At 40.2% G+C, this 23706-nt stretch overlaps 1 protein-coding gene across 1 annotated transcript; it reads right to left on the reverse strand.

The window, feature by feature from the left end:
* Positions 1-6529: 6529 nt before the first annotated feature.
* Positions 6530-16960, reverse strand: LOC138212761 (uncharacterized). The gene is made up of 7 exons (XM_069173293.1): positions 16771-16960; positions 13488-13632; positions 13302-13397; positions 8947-9091; positions 8701-8846; positions 8175-8314; positions 6530-7184 (listed from the first exon to the last, which is right to left on the reverse strand). The coding sequence occupies exons 1-7, from the start codon at positions 16868-16870 to the stop codon at positions 7036-7038; spliced, it is 921 nt and encodes a 306-aa protein (XP_069029394.1). The 5' UTR covers positions 16871-16960; the 3' UTR covers positions 6530-7035.
* Between the last annotated feature and the right edge of the window lie 6746 nt (positions 16961-23706).

Raw genomic sequence — 23706 nt, forward strand, 5'->3', positions numbered from 1 at the left:
GGAGGGAATTTCTTCCTCACCTTCCACTCTTTTTAACTTTCCTTTTCACCAACGAGATGCTGCGTGACGTCTTAATCCTTAATTTAGCTCGCTTCAAATTCTCCTTCAGTTTCCTTCACAATCACCTCCCACAAGCTGCAGTTGTGGTCACTAATGTCACGACGTATATGCTCTATAATTGTGGCGAGGTGCAGCCTGTCCTATCTTGTGCTGTGGTCACATCAGCTGTGGTGAAACACATCCTGATATCCTGAAAGGACTCTTTTACTAGGTTACCTATCTCTCCTGGTACCCCAACCCTACAACCCGATGCGTTCAAATTCACTCCACTTTACACTTCCTCTTGGCTGAACAGGCGAGTATTCATCCCAGAGAGATGTACATCCCATGAAACGTCGTTACACTCTGCACGAAGCGCTGCGAGTCCCTGGTTTGGGTCCCTGGCCATTTATTTTCCACCAGCCACTAAGCACATTTTTTTTTTTTTTTTAATCAAATTGCAGAGTCACACACACTGTCCCACAAACATGGTTCAGATATCTCCAGGTTCTGGACAATCTCCTCTACACAATAATAAAAAGATATCTCTACTGACAATATTTTATGGTGAAATTCAATTTCATAAGAGAATTTTTTTTGTTTTTTTTTGTTTTCCTTGATAGAAAGGCTAATATATAAAAAAAATTGAAGTATTATCAAATTAAATGATGAAAGATCTGGACAGCCTGGACAGTGGTCAGACTGTCCTGAAAAAACCCAAGATGTAGCATGAATGGTTTGCCCCAACAAGGAGCAGTATCAAGAAGTCAAAGACATTCCTGATAAGGCTATGTAGCACTGGAATTGCAGCTTTTTTTTTTTTTGCACTGAAGTGTCAATCATTATCTTATTTCTCTCCTGGTCACCTGCCAGTGTTTGGGCTACCATACTAAAGATAATCTCCTCTTCATTTAGTAGACCAAATACTTTTCTTGTAAGTTCTTATAAGTAATAAGTATCGCCCAGCCCAATGCCGCGCCCTCAGTATATCTTGATTCATTCTTACACAATAACTTAAGTACATCAGGCACCCTTGGTAGAGGACCCCATTTAGACCGGCAATCAATGAACCCTTACGACTGCCTGTACAATGCCTATAAAAAGTATTCACCCCCCTTGGATGTTTCACCCTTTTGTTGCTTCTATACAGTGCATCCGGAAAGTATTCACAGCGCTTCACTTTTTACACATTTTGTTATGTTACAGCCTTATTCCAAAATGGATTAAATTAATTTTTTTCCCTCAAAATTCTACACGCAATATCCCATAATGACAAAGTGAAAATAGTTTGTTTAAAATTTTTGCAAATCTATTAAAAATAAAGAACGAAAATATAACACGTACATAAGTATTCACAGCCTTTGCTCAATACTTTGTTGAATCACCTTTGGCAGAAATTACAGCCACAAGTCTTTTTGAGTATGATGCTACAAGCTTGGCACACCTATTCTTGGGCTTTTTCTCCCATTCTTCTTTGCAGGACCTCTCAAGCTCCATCAGGTTGGATGGAGAGCGTCGGTGCACAGCCATTTTCAGATCTCTCCAGAGATGTTCAATCGGGTTCAAGTCTGGGCTCTGCCTGGGCCTCTCAAAGACATTCACAGAGTTGTCCCGAAGCCATTCCTTTGTTATCTTGGCTGTGTGCTTCGGGTCGTTGTCCTGTTGGAAGATGAACCTTCGCCCCAGTCTGAGGTCCAGAGCGCTCTGGAGAAGGTTTTCATCAAGGATGTCTCTGTACATTGCTGCATTCATCTTTCCCTCCATTCTGACTAGTCTCCCAGTTCCTGCCGCTGAAAAACATCCCCACAGCATGATGCTGCCACCACCATGCTTCATCGTAGATATGGTATTGGCCAGGTGATGAGCGGTGCCTGGTTTCCTCCAAACATGACGCTTGGCATTCAGGCCAAAGAGTTCAATCTTTGTTTCATCAGACCAGAGAATTTAGTTTCTCCTGGTCTGACAGTCCTTCAGGTGCCTTTTGGTAAACTCCAGGTGGGCTGTCATGTGCCTTTTACTGAGGAGTGGCTTCCGTCTGGCTACTCTATCATACAGGCCTGCTTGGTAGAGTGCTGCAGAGATGGTTGTCCTTCTGGAAGGTTCTCCTCTCTTCACAGAGCAACATTGGAGCTCTGTCAGAGTGACCATCGGGTTCTTGGTCACCTCCCTGACTAAGGCCTTTCTCCCCCGATCGCTCAGTTTGGCCGGGCGGCCAACTCTAGGAAGAGTCCTGGTGGTTCCAAACTTCTTCCATTTACGGATGATGGAGGCCACTGTGCTAATTGGGACCTTCGATGCTGCAGAAATGTTTCTGTACCCTTCCCCAGATCTGTGCCTCGATACAATCCTATTCTCGGAGGTTTACAGACAATTCTTTGGACTTCATAGCTTGGTTTGTGCTCTGACATGCACTGTCAACTGTGGGACCTTATATAGACGGTGTGTGTCTTTCCAAATCATGTCCAATCAACTGAATTTACCACAGGTGGACTCCAATTAAGTTGTAGAAACATCTCAAGGATGATCAGTGGAAATAGGATGTACTCGAGCTCAATTTTGAGTGTAATGGCAAAGGCTGTGAATACTTATGTACGCGATTTTTTCGTTTTTGATTTTTAATGGATTTGCAAAAATTTCAAATAATGTTATTTCACATTGTCATCATGGGGCATTGTGTGTAGAATTTTGAGGGAAAAAAATTAATTTAATCCATTTTGGTATAAGGCTGTAATATAACAAAATGTGGAAAAAGTGAAGCGCTGTGAATACTTTCCGGATGCACTGTACATGAAATCATGGTCAATATAATTTGTTTTTTTTGACAAGAATTTGCAAAATAAAACAACCTCTTTAATATCAAAGTGAAAACAGATTTTTACAAAATAATGTCAATTAATTAAAAATATAATGTAAATGATTGCATAAATATTCAGCCCCTTCAGGTCAGTATTTAGTAGATGCACCTTTGGCTGCAATCACAGCACTGAGTCTGTGTGGATGTGTCTCAATCAGGCTGGCACATCTGGACACTGACATTTTTCTCCATTCTTCCTTGCAAAACAGCTCAAGCTGTCAGGTTGCTCAGGGATCAGGCGTGAACAGCTCTTTTCAAGTCCAGCCACAAATTCTCAATTGGATTGAGATCTGGGCTTTGACTTAGCCACTCCAGAACATTCACCTTGTTGTCTTTGAACCATTTCTGTGTAGCTTTTGCTGTATGCTTGGGGTCGTCGTCTTGCTGGAAAATAAATCTTCTCCCAAGTCGTAGTTCTCTTGCAGAATGAGTCAGATTATCCTCCAGGATTTGGTGATATTTTTCTGCATTCATGTTCCCCTCTACCTTTACAAGCCTTCCAGGGCCTGCTGCTGAGAAGCATCCCCAGAGCACGATGCTGCCACCACCATGCTTCACGGTGGAGATGGTGTTTGTGGTGATGTGCAGTGTTTGGTGTTCGCCAAACATAGCATCTAGTCTGAAGGCCAAAAAGCTAAATTTTTGTCTCATCAGACCAAAGAACCTTCTTCCAACTGACCTTGGAGTCTCCCATATGCCTTTGGGCGAATTCCAGGCGAGATTTCATATGAGCTTTTTTCAACAGTGGCTTTCTCTTTGCCACTCTCCCATACAGCTTTGACTGGTGAAGAACCTGGGCAACAGTTGTTGTATGTACAGTCTCTCCCATCTGAGCCACTGAAGCTTTTAACTCCTTCAGAGTGGTCGTAGGTGTCTTGGTGGCCTCCCTCACCAGTCTTCTTCTTGCCCGGTCACTCAGTTTGTGAGGACCGTCAGCTGTAGGCAAATTTAAGCAGCTGTCATACTCCTTCCATTTCTTAATGATGGATTTAACTGAACTCTGGGATGTCCAGTGAGTTGGAAATCTTTTTGTAACCATCTCCTGACTTATACTTTTCAATGATCTTTTCTCTGAGTTGCTTGGAGTGTTCTTTTGTCTTCATGTTGCAATTGTAGCAGGAATACTGATGAACCAGAGACTGGACCTCCCAGACAGGTGTTTTTATACTACAATCACTGGACACACATCAACTGCACTCAGGTGATCTCCATTTCACTAATTGTGACACTGCTGGAATCAACTCTGTTGAATTAGGTCAGTCACTTTAAAGGGGGTGAATATTTATGCAAACACTTATTTTACACTATATATTTTTAATTAATTGACATTAGTTTGTAAAAATCTGTTTTCACTTTGACATGAAAGAAGCTTTTTTTCTTTTGCAAATTCTTGTCAAAAAAAAAAAAAAGCCAAATTATATTGACCATGATTTCATGTATAAAAGCAACAAAAGGGTGAAACATCCAAGGGGGGTGAATACTTTTTATAGGTATTGTACCTCACCCCAGGTTGGTGGTGTAATCTTGTGTTTCTAATGGGGGGCATATCTGAGTCTTAGACTTAGTCAGAACTGCAAGTTTTAGCATCCTGTCAAGTGCAACAGGCAACGCAGTGATTTACTGAAGATTAACGTGTGTGGACTTGGACAATAGCAACAGAGTTGTGGTTTGAATTGGGACTTTCTATTTGTTGTAAAAAAGTGAGCATCTCACTCAAATGATCATTTTGCTGAACGATGTGAAACAGTGCTGTCTATGTGTCTGGATCCAGTTAAGCATCCATAGGCTGTTTACTGTGGACATATTGTAGCTATTGTTTGAGCTGCATTCAAACCTTGTGGGATCAATAGCTGCCCTTTGTGCTAACAGACCAGGCCGGTCCTGAAGAACAATAAGCACCATGTGTAGGTTGTTTGTAATGAAGGCCGGAATTAAAGATCATAAATCGGTTCTTCATCTCATTAACTTTATGCTTTTTCTCTGCCATTGTTTCTGCTTATTGTCTGTTGTCTCTCCATTCAGTTCCCTCGCTGGTGTGGTTTCTGTTCTTTCTTTTGTCCCGGCCGTGGAGCTGCATGTCTCTGCTCTGCCACCAACAGTTCATGTTTTGGCTCTCTATTCTGTCCTTTTCTATCTCTGATCTCCTCTCACCCGAACCTGTAGAGGCAGATGCTCCGCCCACCTCTGTGCCTGGTTATGTTAAAAGATACTCCGCCCACCTCTGAGCCTGGTTCTGTTAACAGATGCTCCGCATACCTCTGAGTCTGGTTCTGTCGGAGGTTTCTTCCTGTTAAAGGGAGTTTTTTTTTCCCTCCTAGCTTATGTAGGAATTGTTGAATTGTTGGGTTTCTCTGTATAGTGTCGTAAAGTTCTTCTGTAACGACTTTAATGTGTTAAGTGCCATGAAATAACCTTTGTTGTGATTTGGCGCTACATAAATAAAATTGAATTGAATTAAAAAAAACTTACAAGAGGAAAGAGGCTCACACAGAATCGCCTCCATTTTCTTTACTAGTGCTCGTTGTTCAGTCTTAGTAGAAAGTACTAAATCCACAACCTCTCCAATACTTGGAGGGTGTGACGGTGGCTGCGCCTACTGCGAAATACAGGACATCCTTTGTGAGGAACGGGCGACGATCTTCCCAACAGAGACTGAAGTAGATGCTTTACTGTCTAAACTAGCACACAGAGAGCTGAACTCCAGAGTTGTAGTCTGAGATCATGAGACTTCATAAGACAATACGCTGGATTCAAAACCAACGAGTCATCATTACTAAAGAGAAACATTTCTGCTAAGAAGACCCAATTATCCATGTTCTTGTAACCCGGACAGAAAACAAAGCTTTATATAAAGCAGCATCACTGGGATTGAGTGCTGTGGAAAAGCTTTTCAAAAGCAATCGCAGTCATAAATGTCTGGTTGTATTCAATTCTTCTGTCTCCATTTGTTTCAACAAGTCGTGAACTTATACAACACAATATCTGGTCCTCTGCTATGTATCATGAATGTAAACAGATCACAGGACAGCCAAACTGAGAGACTCTCATCTCATATCTTCACATTGTTGCATTCACTTGAAGGCAATTTATGGCTAAAAGGTTCCAAAAAAATAAAAAAATGGATGGCAATAAAAGGACTTTTTCACAGGTTTGATTGCAGTGATGCTTCTTTACTTCGGTGTCATGCAGTCTGAACATTAAGTTGGACATGGAAAGGTGGTGATCCACAGGTGACAGTTACATATTGAGTAAAATGGAAGACTCTTGACACGAGTCTACCAACGTAGCTGCTTTGAGTTAGAGTGACGCATACTCAGGTGAATCCAGCAGAGGTCTCCCGGGATGTAATGGGGCAGGCGCATGGCTGATCACGCATGATCATCTTCTCTGATCCTATGAAGTCAGAAGACCAGAGAGGCAGTAGTTGTGTACTTCTTAAGTGTATCGTGATCCCCCTGCGCATGCCCACATTGAAAACTCGACCCATATATGTGTAAACTATTATTTACGATTAAAAATTAAAGTTTCAGTATGCACATCATAGGAAGTAAATCAGTGTGATTTGCAAAAACACATTTCCGTCATTCTAAGTCTTTTGCATTTGATTTTATACATTTTCTATGAAACCGGACTGAATCCCATTTGAAAATAGAAGGCTTTAATATATATATATGCCAAATACAGTCTAAGTGCTTTTAGGTGAAAGAGTTGTTAACAAACAAAATCATCTCAAAGTGACAGTATACAGTATAATCTACAGCCACTACATGGATACATAATAAAAAGCCAATAAAAGTGCAACAGTATCAAAACAGTTTTTAAATGTCAAGGTAAAAAAAACATCATGAAATTGCATGCATTTGTAAAAATATAATAACCCATATTGATGATAAGTAGTGGTAAATAGTTGTACGAGTTTATAGGAATTCACAAGAAAGTGTTTCAGATGAGAAAGAAGTGTCGTAACTGCAATTGGAGAAGAGATTCAATTCTTATCCACGTTGTTTATGCATAATCAGGATGAACAAAGACTCATTCTAAAACAGACATTTACTCTTCATCATAGTCGTGGTCTTGAATGAATTAAATCTTGGCTGGGAGTTTCAAGGCTGCTATCGTGACAGAAGGTTTCAGAGTTCCACTTAAGAATGGACCTTAGATTTGCTGCCGTCGAGGGGCGACACCATCTGCCGCGCTGAACCGGGGGAGTAGAGCGGCCGCCATATGTTCCTCCAGATGACGGTGAAGAGTCGGGAAACAAACAGGACACACGCCAAGACAAGCAGCACCACTGATTGGACAAAAAAAAAAAAAATGGATGAGTGGACAATTTGCTTAGCTAAGTTTAAGAGTTAAATCATGTCATTGTGTTAATTCCTGCAGTTAAAGGTCCTGCTGAATTATTTGAAAAATCATTATCAAAATTACATTGCAATCTTTTAATAAAACAGGAGTGGATTAGGCTCCAAAAATACCCACTGTGATTGACTACCAATTAAAAGAGCCAAGTATGTTTTTGACAAGTGGATTGCTTGCTGCTCTCTCCGGCTCCTAAACTCATCCTGTCTTTTTCTTTTTCTTGATGAGCATTATTATACTGTGTTTTGGTTCAGGAATTATGCAGTATTATATTTAGTACAGACAACCATTCCAAGTCACACTTGCACCTCAAATGAACCTAACAAAGCACATCTTTGGACTATAGACTAAACCGAAAGTATTTTCTTTGGAATATACTGTGATTGTTCTTGGGACACAAACAGCATTAATGTCCAGAAAGTGGAAAAAAAAAAGAAGACAAAACTGTAGACTGCTAATAAGATGGACGTAGGGCAGATGGTTGTGAAGTCACAGGACCATATTTTTGTAGCAGCACAAAGCTGGTCTAAGCAAGGATCCTTAATCAGTGTTGTTAATTAAGATACTAATACTAATTTCAGTATATTGAATGACTGGTCTTTGTTCACTTTAACATTTAATGATGAAATAGCAAATCAAGTTTTGTGTAAAATGCTCCGCATTTCCAAAGCATCACCCTGATAAGCCGAAAGGCCTCAAAACCCTCAGATGAAGCTGCTATGTTCTCCGCCGGGGTTTCTATCTCGGTCATTCTAATTATGTATTTCCTCCTGCTTTACCAATTTGACACATGACGTGCTTGCAGTTTTCTTCACCAATTGCTAAGTAAAAAGTTGGTCACACCTACATGCAGAGCACCACCTGACAAAAATAGATCCCGCAGTGTTTAGTATTAATATTACATTAGTGATGTTATACTGACCCATAAATACAGAATTGGGAGTGGGATCAGCTGCATTAAAATGTTTGTAGACGTTTCCGACCGAAGCCACGATCACCACTGGGTACACTGTCAAGATGTTCCGCACCCACCGGTCCAGCACCCAGTTCTCCAGAATGAACCTGCAAACAGAGACAAAGCAGTCATCAAATAGCCAAAAGATGAATCAGAGCCCAGCAATTGATTTATGCGCTCTTATAAACTGTTTCCCTCATAATGTCGCAAGTGACGTGGTTGAGAAAAGTTATATCTAATATCAGTGAAGAAAAAAATACTGCATATTAGTAAAGTTATTAAAGCTTTTAAAGTAATAACTTTACTAATATGCGATATTTTATTTCTCATTAAGACACAATGGGCTCACAAACCTCCAGCTGCTACTGAACAAGTCACTTTTAGATGGATCTACTAAGTAATGGATTTATGACACAATCATTCATGGTCAGAAGTTAAATTCTTCTGCTTTGTATCCCATGGGGAGTGTCCGCTCCAACCAACCAGGGCTTACCATCCCACCACCTCTGCAAACAGGATGCAGAGCGAGGCGGTTGCTGCCGTGTGCTTGTCCACGCCCCAGAGGTGGAGAACCAGTGAGAAATTAATCAGAGAGGCAATAGATGTCCATGTGGTGTAGACAGCTAAACCGTTCTGGACCTAAACATAATGACACAAAAAATATTCAGATTCACAGCGAGACGGAGAGAACACCTGCGTATAGACATAAACAAACACACACACACACACACTGCCCTACCAGTATCCTGAGACATGCCAGGTCCTTGCGATGGTACGTCTGTAGCCAGAGTCCATAGTAATCTGTGGCAAGGCAGCAGAAGAACAAAGCGCTGTAGTTGGACATCACTATCAGGGTTAATACAACCAGCGCTGCCAGCATCAACCTGCAAGACAGAGAGAAACCAAGAAACGGCGGACCGTGAATGCATCATATTAGCAGTCAAATGTGGACATTAAAGAGAGTCATTTAAATTGACCTGAAACGATCATTCATTTTCTCTGGAGCTTTTTTTTTATTATTATTACTGATATGGTCGGTCAATACACTCTATAGGATGCTGTTCTTTCATTAACTTTCAAACAACATATATGTTTTAATAACTGTGTTCTATCACCTAAACTTGTGTTTTCTTTTGCTGATGATACAAATTTCATCACCCCAAAACAAATTGCCATATATCAAAGAGGCACAAAGAAAAAAAAAATCAAATTTGAATAGATTTTTTTACATTTTGTAATTGATTTGATCACATTTACGGATTTAAGAATAAAAGGAGAATTATGTGAAATAATAATTGATTTAAATAATAATTGAATTGCAATTTGTAATAATTGATTCAACATTAAAAACTAATTGAACACAATTTATCTTCTGTAGAATGTAATTTAATGTTAATATCTAATACAGTATTTAAATATGTATAGCAATAAAATACAATATTCATTCAAGGTTGTTTAAAAAAAAATTCTACATTGTAGAACAAAACTGAAGGCATCAAAACTATGAAATAACACATGGAATTATGCAAGATGCTGTCATGTTTCCTGTTTTGATTCCTTGAAGTAGCCACTGTTTGCATTGATGACAGCTTTGCACACGGTTGGTTCACCGGCTTAATAAGGACGTCTTCTGGAACGCTTTTCAAATTACAGATGAGGCTTGTCAAAAGTCACCTGGTGGAACTTCTTATCTTCTTTATGTGATTTAGTGTTGAAATTACAGTCTATCGTTATTTTAAGACCCAAAAGTCTGCAAATTTTAAAAACTTTTTTTTTAACGTTTTTTTAAGTGTAGTAACAAAACCATCAAACTTTACTCTTTCAAGTGTTTAGACTTTCGGCCTCTGATTGTTTCCAACTGTTCCCCGGAGTTCCTCCCGCCCTTCTGTGTGGATGTTTTTCTCAGTCAGTTATTTTCCCAATGTTTTAGTGTTCTCTCGTGAGTTTCCCCAGTTGTTGATCTTCTTCTGTGTATTTATGACTCAGCTTTTTTTTGTACCTCTGCCAGATTGTTAGATTTCCTGCTTTTGTCCATGGCGGTTTTTTTATTTTTTATTCTTCCCTTATGTGTCATCCCAATGACCTACTCCCTCATTGTTTTGTACTCTCGTGCCTTAAGTGTGTGTGCTGCTCCGATGTTACAGTACGGTTGCCTGGCTTGTTCTGTAGCTTTTCTTGAGAACAGCTCGTGTAGATCCCTCACTGCATCTCCAGTGATCGTAGCGTCTCTACTCTTCTTCTACAATAGGACATTCCCCCCAAAAATTGCTAATGAAGTCCTGTGTGGGTTTAGTGTCTCTCGGACTTCAGTCGTGTGAGCACAAGCTTGGCTTTGAAAACGCATCTACTTCCTTTTTTTCAGGCAGGCGGGGAACAGACCAGCTTCATTGCATACTCGCTGGGAGCAAAACTTCAGAACGTTTGGAAAACATTCATCTACCTGTGCTGACGAACTGCACCGGTGAAGGAGCGTCGGGACCTAAATTTCTGAAAGTCTGCAACTCTAAAAGAGAGAGTGTCCATCGCACCGAGCACATCTTCGGGCCTGCAGCAAAACCTTAAAAGCCATCTCCGCCCCTCCCTCATCACGGGAGAGCTTAATGCAAAACACCCTGGGGTCTTCTGTTCGTCCGCCTCAGCGTAGCACACCGGCGCACCCGTGCATCTGCGACAACAGTGCAAATGGGCGTTGTAAACGTGTTTGGTGTTTTGGTGCAGTTCCAGCTCACAGTGAAGTAGGAGAACTAGAAGGTGTCTCACAGCCCACTTCAATGATAGTCAATCAAATCAGCTCCTCTCGTTCCTTTTAAGACCGCTTTGACGCAATAGACTGTTCGTTTCTCATGAATGAAAGAAGCAGCAGACTTCCTCCAAACTTTATGCCGGAGGAAACAGGCTTTAACCACAGAATTTATGGTATTATGAGTCTGCAACCTCCAATATTCCGAGGTGAATTAATAAATTCAGAAACTGCTACTCTTGCGCAACAAGTGCAGCATCGCGACATGTACGGAACAGGAGGAAGGTAAACCTTAATGAGCAAATGTTACAAATCATCATCAGTTCCCGAGTTACACATGCTTTTGCGAGTGCCAGTTGGTGCTCGCAGCGATATCTCTGTTGGACGTGAGCAGAGGGCACAGACCCATAAAAAGCTGCAAGCGAATCTTCCCATAGATGGTTCCGACCGCCAACACCGGGTTATACTGTGCAGTACGTTCAGTGCAAATGGTCCGAACTGTGTTGCGCCCCTGCCGTTGTCAGAATATACACTGCCCAAAAAAATAAAGGGAACACTTAAACAACACATCCTAGATCTCAATGAATGAAATATTCCAGTTGAAAATCTTTATTCATTACATAGTGGAATGTGCTGAGAACAAAATAACATAAGAATGATCAATGGAAATCAAAATCATTATCCCATGGAGGTCTGGATTCAGAATCATACTCAAAATAAAAGTGGAAAAATCAGACCACAGGCTGATCCAACTTCTGTGGAAATTCCTGAAGACAAGTCCAAATGAGTCTCAGTAGTGTGTGTGTCCTCCACGTGCCTGTATCACTCCCTACAACGCCTGGGCATGCTCCTGATGAGACCACAGATGTTCTCCTGAGGGATCTCCTCCCAGACCTGGATCAAAGCATCAGTCAATTCCTGGACAGTCTGTGGTGCGACGCGGCGTCGGTGGATGGAACGAGACATGATGTCCCAGATGTGCTGGATTGGATTCAGGTCTGGGGGACGGGCAGGCCGGTCCATAGCATCGATGCCTTCATCATGCAGGGACTGCTGACACACTCCAGCCACATGAGGCCTAGCATTGTCATACATCAGAAGGAACCCAGGGCCCACTGCACCAGCATATGGTCTTCATTGGGTCTGAGGATCTCATCCCAGGACCTAATGGCAGTCAGGGTACTTCTGGCTAGCACATGGAGGGCTGTGCGGCCCTCCAAAGAAATGCCACCCCAGACCATTGCTGATCCACCGCCAAACCGGTCACGCTGGAGGATGTTGCAGGCAGCAGAACGTTCTCCACGGCATCTCCAGACTCTGTCACGTCTGTCACATGTGTTCAGTGTGAACCTGCTCTCATCCGTGAAGAGCACAGGGCGCCGACGGAGAAGCTGCCAATCTTGGTGTTCTCCAGCAAATGCCAATTGCCCCACACGGTGTCGGGCTGTAAGCACAGGCCCCACTTGTGGACGTCGGGCCCTCGTATCACCCTCATGGAGTCTGTTTCTGACAGTTTGAGCAGAAACATGCACATTAGTGGCCTGCTGGAGGTCATTTTGTAGGGCTCTGGCAGCGCTCCTCCTGTTCCTCCTTGCACAAAGGAGCAGATAGCGGTCCCGCTGCTGAGTTGTTGTCCTCCTACGGCCCCCTCCACGTCTCCTGGTGTACTGGCCTGTCTCCCGGTATCTCCTCCGTGCTCTTGACACTGTGCTGACAGACACAGCAAACCTTCTTGCCACAGTGTGCATTGATGTGCCATCCTGGATGAGCTGCACTACCTGAGCAACTTCTGTGGGTTGGAGACACCGCCTCATGCTACCTCTAGTGGTGAGGGCACTGGCAAAATGCAAAAGGGACCAACAATCATCCAGAAAGGACGAGGACAGAGAAATGGTCTGTGGTCACCACCTGCAGAACCGTTCCTTTATAGGGTTGTCTTGATAATTGCCTCATTTCCACCTGTTGTCTGTTCCATTTGTACAACAGCAGGTGAAATTGATTCACAATCAGTGTTGCTTCCTAACTGGACACGTTGATCTCCCAGAAGTGTGATTGACTTGGAGTTACATTGTGTTGTTTAAGTGTTCCCTTTATTTTTTTCAGCAGTGTATTTTGAAACGTGTTGCTGGCATCAAATTCAAAATAAACATGTACTTTTATAAAATGTTGAAAAAAATTTAAATGTTGTCTTTTTTCCATATTCAATTATATGTGGATTCAAATGATCCGCAAATCATTGCATTCAGTTTTTATTTACAATTTAAGTAACTTTTTGTGAAACGTGGTTGTAAATCAATCTTTGTTTACTTTTTCTGTGCATCACTGCAGTAATAAGTAAAAGAGAGGAGACATACTCTTTGTCCCACAGCAGGAGCCAGATCATGTTCATCACCAAGCTGGACAGCCAGCAACAGTAAAAGGCGTAGGGCAGCAGACACTGCGACCAGGATCTGTTCAAGGAGAGAGAAATATCTGTTTCACCCACATGTTGCACTGAAACATCATAACCGTAAAAATATTCAACATGAAATTCAGTATACCCTCGGAATATATATGTAGTGATGTAAATGACCATCAAGGTGAGCCAGGTGTAGATGATGCCCCAGATGGAGAAAGTCCAGCTGGCTGGAGTGATGTCGGTCTCGTAGCGGGCGGACACATTTCCCGTTGTCGAATGAAAGGGACCTGGAAAACAGAGACGTTCAGCAACGAGAACGCGAGCGAGATCCGCCGCCGGTCGGTGTTTTCCAATTTCCAAAAACGCATGAGGAAGACAAAATAGATCCATGAAAGATGTCTAACAGTAATCTAATGGAGTGAGTGAGGGAACGTTGGTGTGGCCGTCCGTTATCGGGGCAGACACAGGCCACCGAGCTGCGTGCAACAGTTTATTATTTTAATAATGTAGAATGCCTATTGTTGATCCACCATACAAAAAAATTAAAATATGTGTGCAGTCTTTCAAATCAGACTCTGCAAAGCACAGGCCTGCTGTTTTCTGATTATAGTGACAAGAAAAAGTAGCATTTTCTTCAAAGTTGCAGCGTCTCAGAGCCTTAATGATACCGGTATCATATTATATTTTCCACTTGTATTCCTTTTTATGCGTTTTATCTGTTTCTTATGCTTTCATCTGTTTTATCTCATTTCTTTTCTATATTTTTAATTGTTTCTTTATTTCTGTTTTTATGTGAAACACTATGTAATTATTTTGCTGTGAAGCACTTTGAGCTACATTTCTTGTATGATAGGTGCTATACAAATAAAGTTTATTATTATTATTATTAGAATTTTTCAGACAATATACAATACAATACAATACACGTCATTCCGTTACGCAGCGAACCGTATGACATATGTTTGCAGCTCATCGAGCAACAAGCATGTATTCTACTGGGTTTACAGCTCAGTGTGGGTTTAATTGATCCGTTCCTCCTCTGTCCTCTCCCGCTTCACACACACACGGCTCTACACACACAGACACACACACACACACACACACACACACAGCTCCACACATATGAAGGTATTTTTGTGTCTTTATTATGCAAGCAAAAAACAAAAAATGTTTTGGAAGCAAATTTCTCGCACTGCAATCAAAAATCAAGTTTGTAAGTAAAAATATACAAACTGAGAATATAATTATTTGCAGTGCAAACCAATTTGCTCTGACAGTTTTGTTAGTTTTGGTCATAGAATTAAAACCTTGACTTTTAAATCAAAAACCTTTGCTTCCAAATCAAAGACCTCGGAGTTGAGTTGGACTTAGTGGGCGGGGCATATACAGGAGACTGGAGTTTCTATTCTCCGGCAGCAGAGGACTGTGTTGACAACATTATATCACTCTTTCAAAGTGAAATGCTTTAAAAGTGACAACTGGGCTATCACTTTGGTTATATTTCACGTTGTCATGCCAATCCCGTCTTTGAACACAAAAGTTTTAATTCTGTGACCAAAACTATCAAAACTGTCAGAGCAATTTTTTTTACAATACAAATAAATAAATTCTCAATTTATATATTTTTACAGACTCTCAAGTGAACGACTCGACTCGTTACGAAATAAAAAGAATAAAAAAAACCCTAAACTTTAGGAAATGAGGCCAGAACGTCGCTGAATGTGCCGACAGTGGTGAGGATGTAAAATCCTTCCTAAACGCTGTTTGTAGGATCTGAATCTCACTGAGTTGTTTACAAACTACAGAACGTTCTGTTTAGTTTTGAATAAATATTTGAAGGCACAACGTTAAGTTTGTGCTGACATAAATCATCACATATTTTTCAGTGTTTTGTCATGCCGTCAAGAGTATTGTTATCGCAAAAATACCAAGATAGATCGTGATGTCATTTGAGGGCCATATGGCCCCTACGCCCTTCACGAAACCCAGACACGCAGCACAGCAGAGAAACAGACGACTTGACATTTAGTGACAGAAAAATGCAAAAGTGACTCTCAGATTAAATGAAACGTGTCCACAGAAAGAAAAGTAAATAAATAGTAGATATTGGACGTAAATGCAGTTCTACGAGTGCGTTTGTATCTTGTAACTACCCCCCAACACACACACACACACACACACACACACACACACACACACACACAGTGCAGGAATCTTTGTATACACATGAAGCACGTGCTGAACCACCCGAGTTCATTCTCAAGCTGTGAGAAACAGAGATCTCTGGCATTGTCTCAAGGTCATTCATACTCACTGATATATTAATATAAATTCAGTTTTTGTGCCATCAACAACCAAATCTAAAGGGAACTTTATTTTTGTATTCAGTGTGAAGAATAAATCCTCAAAATTATGGAAAAAGAGTTTTCTCTTTTTGGCTGCCATGCCAGTGGGCAAGTATTGGTGTAATATTATACTATTTATAATTTCTTGAGAGTTAAGGAACCCAAACCAAGATGTAGAAAGAGGTGGTAATCTGGGAAAAAAATGAACAATTTCAGATAGGTTAAAGAGCCCCTCTGAGCTTTTGGATCCTCATTCCACTACACGTCATAACAATGAGTGTATATGATTTACAATTAATCCCAATCTGTTTATATTTACATGTTACACAGCATTTCACCATTTTTTGGAAACGAGGCTTGTTGCACTTCAACTCTATTTCTTTCCAGCACTGCTTGGGTCGATGTAAACAAACTGCCTGTTGCTATGGATATAAGACTTCCCCTTATTTGTGTAACTTGTGCTTTCAAACACGAGTTGGATTGTAGTGTAAACAATTCCCAAACAAACTCTGGGCCAAACACAGTGGGAGGTAATAAAACAAAAGGAAGTAAACTGCCCAATTTTATTGGGAGCATGGCAGTGGATTTTGATGCCACACCCTGCCCTCGGATGACAGAATGGAAAGGGCGATGGTATTCATAATTAGTAACATTGAGGGTTTTTTTTCTCATCATTTTTATTTTCTGTAGCCGAAACATCAAAAACTAAATTTACGACTGTAGCCAACCGAACGTTTAAAATAGTCCAAAGAGCAACGTTTTTATTTAGCTGACATATGCAAACGCACGGAAAAAAGATCCTTTTTCTCGGCCCACAACAAAATACTAAACTGTCAGTCAGTATTACGTCATTAGTTGACTGGAAGTCTCCGCAGTAAAACAGTTTCGTAACCAGTGGACACGCAGTTGCATAACGAGAGAACGTGTCTTAAAATATTAGATTACATTAAATTAAACATGCGAGAAGCATGTAAAGCGATTCCAGACACAATCTTTAGATTAACTTTAAAGTTAGCAACAGGGCCGACTAGAAAAAAAAAACATCCGACTGTGTAAATCACATGATGCAGGCGAACTCACCACGACCTGTTCCGGCCAACGCGTTAACGATTAAAACGAAAACAAAAACCACCGCAGAAAACAAAATCACGCAAATGCGAGGCAAACTGTTGTCCTTCATTTCAGCTCCGTCGCTGCTTCAGTGTTTGTCTCTGGAGCAACGCTGCTGTCGGACTGTCAGTGACTGTCAGGGCGGTTGAACCTACACTTACGTTGACCGAATGATGCCTTCACGGGCTCGACGTAAAAACTACGAGTCAGTCGCTCTGTGAATTTATTTTTTTATTTTTTTATTTTTTTTAGCTGATTAATAACAAAAGCATTTTAATAAAGAAAGAAAGAAAAAAGAAAGACGGACAGAATAAAAGAAGAAAGTGAAATAGAAAGAAGATCAAATAAAAGAAAGAGGGGAAGATAGAAGAAATGAAAAAAGGAACCAGAGAATGAAATATTGAAGTAAAGAAGGAAAGTTAGAAGGAAATAAAAGGAAATAAGGAAAGAAAATCGGGAAGAAGGAAAGAAGGGGAGAACGAAGGAAAGTTATGAGGAAAAAGGGAAAGAAAAGCGGGAGAAGGAAAGAATGGAGGAAAGAAAGACAGGATAGAAAGAAGATGGGAGGAAAGATGGAAAGACAGAAAAGAAGGAAGGAAAAAAAGATCAAAATAGGGAAAGATAGAAGAAAAGAAGAAAAGAGAGAAGGAAAAAAGGACAGGAGTAAAGATAGAAGGAATTAAGGAAAGATAGAAGGAAAAAGGACAAATTTAAAATTAGAAGGACAAAAGAAGGACAGAAGAAAAAGATGGACAGAAGGAGAGATAGAAGGTAAAAAAAGATGGATAGAAGATGGAAGGAAAAAACAAAGGTGAGAAGGAAAGAAAGAATAAAAGATTGAAGGAAAAAAGGACTGAAAAAAGGAAAGTTTAACAACAAACCCTAACATCTAAACCTCACCATGATGTCAAAAGACAGGGGATTGCTTCCAAAGTCAGTGTATCTAAAGTGAGACTTGAATTGCTTTTTTCTGTGAAATTACAGACAGAAAGTGGCTTGTAACCACTTTGGCCATGTAGTTTATCCCATTTGCCATAGATAAGGCTTTTTTTAAACATTGTGTTTCCTGTGAAATTGTCCACACAAAGTGATTTGAAACCACTTTGGCCATGTAGTGTATCCCATTTGCTGAGTAGGAAACTTCTTTGTAAACACTTTGTTTCAAAAACAACCTTATCTATGGCAAATGTGATAAACTACACAGCCAAAGTGGTTTCGAGCCACTTTGTGTCTGCAATTTCACAGAAAACAGCATGTCAATTCTCACTTTCTCAGCCTAATGTAAAACTGCATCACAGCGCCACAGCTTTAAACTAAGTCTTTACAAACGAGTTTCATACTCAGAACTATTGGAAATGGGATACTCTACATGGCCAAAGTGGTTTCAAGCCACTTTGTGTCTGCAGTTTCACAGAAAACAGCATTTCAAGTCTCACTTTTTCAGCCTAATGTAAAACTGCATCACAGCGCCACGGCTTAAACTAACTGTTTACGAACAAATTTCTTCATCAGTACTATGGCAAATGGGACAATCTACATGGCCAAAGTGGTTACAAGCGACTTTCTGTCTGTAATTTCGGAGAAAAAAGCAATTCAATTCTCACTTTTTCAGCCTAATGTAAAACTGCATCACAGCGCCACGGCTTAAACTAAGTGTTTAAAAACAAGTTTCCTAATCAGAACTATGGCAAATGGGATGAACTACATGGCCAAAGTGGTTTAAAGTCACTTTGTGTGGACAAATTCACAGGAAACACAATGTTTCAAAAACAGCCTTATCTCAGCGAGAGAAGCTCAAAAACAGCAGAAAACTGTATTACATTGCCACGGCTTAAACGAAGACTTTACAAACGAGTTTCCCACTCAGAACTACTGGAAATGGGATACACTACATGGCCAAAGTGGTTTCAAATCACTTTGTGTGGACAATTTCACAGGAAACACAATGTTTCAAAAACAGCCTAATCTATGGCAAATGTGATAAACTACATGGCCAAAGTGGTTTCAAGCCACTTTGTGTCTGCAGTTTCACAGAAAACAGCATTTCAAGTCTCACTTTTTCAGCCTAATGTAAAACTGCATCACAGCGCCACGGCTTAAACTAACTGTTTACGAACAAATTTCTTCATCACTACTATGGCAAATGGGATAAACAACATGGACAAAGTGGTTTCAAGTCACTTTGTGTGGACAATTTCACAGGAAACACAATGTTTCAAAAAGAGCCTTATCTCAGCGAGAGAAGCTCAAAAACAGCATAAAACTGCTTTACAGTGCCACGGCTTAAACTAAGTGTTTACGAACAAATTTCTTCATCAGCAAATGGAATACACGACATGGCCAATGTGGCTTCACTTTGTGTCTGCAATTACACAGAAAACAGCATTTCAAGACTCACTTTCTCATCCTAATGTAAAACTGCATCACAGCGCCAAGGCTTAAACTAAGTGTTTACAAACAAGTTTCATACTCAGAACTTTGGCAAATGGGATACACTACATGGGCAAAGTGGTTTCAAGTCACTTTGTGTGGACAATTTCACAGGAAACACAATGTTTCAAAAACAGCCTTATCTCAGCGAGAGAAGCTCAAAAACAGCATAAAACTCCTTTACGGCTTAAACTAAGTGTTTACGAACAAATTTCTTCATCACTACTATGGCAAATGGGATAAACAACATGGACAAAGTGGTTTCAAGTCACTTTGTGTGGACAATTTCACAGGAAACACAATGTTTCAAAAACAGCCTTATCTCAGCGAGAGAAGCTCAAAAACAGCATAAAACTCCTTTACGGCTTAAACTAAGTGTTTACGAACAAATTTCTTCATCAGCAAATGGGATACACGACATGGCCAATGTGGCTTCACTTTGTGTCTGCAATTACACAGAAAACAGCATTTCAAGACTCACTTTCTCATCCTAATGTAAAACTGCATCACAGCGCCACGGCTTAAACTAAGTGTTTACAAACAAGTTTCATACTCAGAACTTTGGCAAATGGGATACACTACATGGGCAAAGTGGTTTCAAGTCACTTTGTGTGGACAATTTCACAGGAAACACAATGTTTCAAAAACAGCCTTATCTCAGCGAGAGAAGCTCAAAAACAGCATAAAACTGCTTTACAGTGCCACGGCTTAAACTAAGTGTTTACGAACAAATTTCTTCATCACTACTATGGCAAATGGGATAAACAACATGGACAAAGTGGTTTCAAGTCACTTTGTGTGGACAATTTCACAGGAAACACAATGTTTCAAAAACAGCCTGATCTCAGCGACAGAAGCTCAAAAACAGCATAAAACTCCTTTACGGCTTAAACTAAGTGTTTACGAACAAATTTCTTCATCACTACTATGGCAAATGGGATAAACAACATGGACAAAGTGGTTTCAAGTCACTTTGTGTGGACAATTTCACAGGAAACACAATGTTTCAAAAAGAGCCTTATCTCAGCGAGAGAAGCTCAAAAACAGCATAAAACTGCTTTACAGTGCCACGGCTTAAACTAAGTGTTTACGAACAAATTTCTTCATCAGCAAATGGAATACACGACATGGCCAATGTGGCTTCACTTTGTGTCTGCAATTACACAGAAAACAGCATTTCAAGACTCACTTTCTCATCCTAATGTAAAACTGCATCACAGCGCCAAGGCTTAAACTAAGTGTTTACAAACAAGTTTCATACTCAGAACTTTGGCAAATGGGATACACTACATGGGCAAAGTGGTTTCAAGTCACTTTGTGTGGACAATTTCACAGGAAACACAATGTTTCAAAAACAGCCTTATCTCAGCGAGAGAAGCTCAAAAACAGCATAAAACTCCTTTACGGCTTAAACTAAGTGTTTACGAACAAATTTCTTCATCACTACTATGGCAAATGGGATAAACAACATGGACAAAGTGGTTTCAAGTCACTTTGTGTGGACAATTTCACAGGAAACACAATGTTTCAAAAACAGCCTTATCTCAGCGAGAGAAGCTCAAAAACAGCATAAAACTCCTTTACGGCTTAAACTAAGTGTTTACGAACAAATTTCTTCATCAGCAAATGGGATACACGACATGGCCAATGTGGCTTCACTTTGTGTCTGCAATTACACAGAAAACAGCATTTCAAGACTCACTTTCTCATCCTAATGTAAAACTGCATCACAGCGCCACGGCTTAAACTAAGTGTTTACAAACAAGTTTCATACTCAGAACTTTGGCAAATGGGATACACTACATGGGCAAAGTGGTTTCAAGTCACTTTGTGTGGACAATTTCACAGGAAACACAATGTTTCAAAAACAGCCTTATCTCAGCGAGAGAAGCTCAAAAACAGCATAAAACTGCTTTACAGTGCCACGGCTTAAACTAAGTGTTTACGAACAAATTTCTTCATCACTACTATGGCAAATGGGATAAACAACATGGACAAAGTGGTTTCAAGTCACTTTGTGTGGACAATTTCACAGGAAACACAATGTTTCAAAAACAGCCTGATCTCAGCGACAGAAGCTCAAAAACAGCATAAAACTCCTTTACGGCTTAAACTAAGTGTTTACGAACAAATTTCTTCATCACTACTATGGCAAATGGGATAAACAACATGGACAAAGTGGTTTCAAGTCACTTTGTGTGGACAATTTCACAGGAAACACAATCTTTCAAAAACAGCCTTATCTCAGCGAGAATAGCTCAAAAACAGCATAAAACTGCTTTACAGTGCCACGGCTTAAACTAAGTGTTTACGAACAAATTTCTTCATCAGCAAATGGGATACACGACATGGCCAATGTGGCTTCACTTTGTGTCTGCAATTACACAGAAAACAGCATTTCAAGACTCACTTTCTCATCCTAATGTAAAACTGCATCACAGCGCCACGGCTTAAACTAAGTGTTTACAAACAAGTTTCATACTCAGAACTTTGGCAAATGGGATACACTACATGGGCAAAGTGGTTTCAAGTCACTTTGTGTGGACAATTTCACAGGAAACACAATGTTTCAAAAACAGCCTTATCTCAGCGAGAGAAGCTCAAAAACAGCATAAAACTCCTTTACGGCTTAAACTAAGTGTTTACGAACAAATTTCTTCATCACTACTATGGCAAATGGGATAAACAACATGGACAAAGTGGTTTCAAGTCACTTTGTGTGGACAATTTCACAGGAAACACAATGTTTCAAAAACAGCCTTATCTCAGCGAGAGAAGCTCAAAAACAGCATAAAACTGCTTTACAGTGCCAAAGCTTAAACTAAGTGTTTACGAACAAATTTCTTCATCACTACTATGGCAAATGGGATAAACAACATGGACAAAGTGGTTTCAAGTCACTTTGTGTGGACAATTTCACAGGAAACACAATGTTTCAAAAACAGCCTTATCTCAGTGAGAGAAGCTCAAAAACAGCAGAAAACTCCTTTACGGCTTAAACTAAGTGTTTACGAACAAATTTCTTCATCACTACTATGGCAAATGGGATAAACAACATGGACAAAGTGGTTTCAAGTCACTTTGTGTGGACAATTTCACAGGAAACACAATGTTTCAAAAAGAGCCTTATCTCAGCGAGAGAAGCTCAAAAACAGCATAAAACTGCTTTACAGTGCCACGGCTTAAACTAAGTGTTTACGAACAAATTTCTTCATCAGCAAATGGAATACACGACATGGCCAATGTGGCTTCACTTTGTGTCTGCAATTACACAGAAAACAGCATTTCAAGACTCACTTTCTCATCCTAATGTAAAACTGCATCACAGCGCCAAGGCTTAAACTAAGTGTTTACAAACAAGTTTCATACTCAGAACTTTGGCAAATGGGATACACTACATGGGCAAAGTGGTTTCAAGTCACTTTGTGTGGACAATTTCACAGGAAACACAATGTTTCAAAAACAGCCTTATCTCAGCGAGAGAAGCTCAAAAACAGCATAAAACTCCTTTACGGCTTAAACTAAGTGTTTACGAACAAATTTCTTCATCACTACTATGGCAAATGGGATAAACAACATGGACAAAGTGGTTTCAAGTCACTTTGTGTGGACAATTTCACAGGAAACACAATGTTTCAAAAACAGCCTTATCTCAGCGAGAGAAGCTCAAAAACAGCATAAAACTCCTTTACGGCTTAAACTAAGTGTTTACGAACAAATTTCTTCATCAGCAAATGGGATACACGACATGGCCAATGTGGCTTCACTTTGTGTCTGCAATTACACAGAAAACAGCATTTCAAGACTCACTTTCTCATCCTAATGTAAAACTGCATCACAGCGCCACGGCTTAAACTAAGTGTTTACAAACAAGTTTCATACTCAGAACTTTGGCAAATGGGATACACTACATGGGCAAAGTGGTTTCAAGTCACTTTGTGTGGACAATTTCACAGGAAACACAATGTTTCAAAAACAGCCTTATCTCAGCGAGAGAAGCTCAAAAACAGCATAAAACTGCTTTACAGTGCCACGGCTTAAACTAAGTGTTTACGAACAAATTTCTTCATCACTACTATGGCAAATGGGATAAACAACATGGACAAAGTGGTTTCAAGTCACTTTGTGTGGACAATTTCACAGGAAACACAATGTTTCAAAAACAGCCTGATCTCAGCGACAGAAGCTCAAAAACAGCATAAAACTCCTTTACGGCTTAAACTAAGTGTTTACGAACAAATTTCTTCATCACTACTATGGCAAATGGGATAAACAACATGGACAAAGTGGTTTCAAGTCACTTTGTGTGGACAATTTCACAGGAAACACAATCTTTCAAAAACAGCCTTATCTCAGCGAGAATAGCTCAAAAACAGCATAAAACTGCTTTACAGTGCCACGGCTTAAACTAAGTGTTTACGAACAAATTTCTTAATCAGCAAATGGGATACACGACATGGCCAATGTGGCTTCACT

The sequence above is a fragment of the Embiotoca jacksoni genome, unplaced genomic scaffold (genome assembly GCF_022577435.1).
Source record: "Embiotoca jacksoni isolate LCO1_2020_lvr unplaced genomic scaffold, fEmbJac1.0.p SCAF_59, whole genome shotgun sequence".
In the NCBI taxonomy this organism is placed as follows: Eukaryota; Metazoa; Chordata; class Actinopteri; family Embiotocidae; genus Embiotoca; species Embiotoca jacksoni.

What these genes read in the sequence shown, in the direction of transcription:
- LOC138212761 (XM_069173293.1), bottom strand. Translation starts at nt 16,870, where the DNA reads ATGAAGGACAACAGTTTGCCTCGCATTTGCGTGATTTTGTTTTCTGCG. An exon ending in ACTACATATATATTCCGAGG is followed by an intron (nt 13,398 to 13,487) that starts GTATACTGAATT and finishes CTCCTTGAACAG; the next exon opens with ATCCTGGTCGCAGTGTCTGC. An exon ending in CTCCTGCTGTGGGACAAAGA is followed by an intron (nt 9,092 to 13,301) that starts GTATGTCTCCTC and finishes TCTGTCTTGCAG; the next exon opens with GTTGATGCTGGCAGCGCTGG.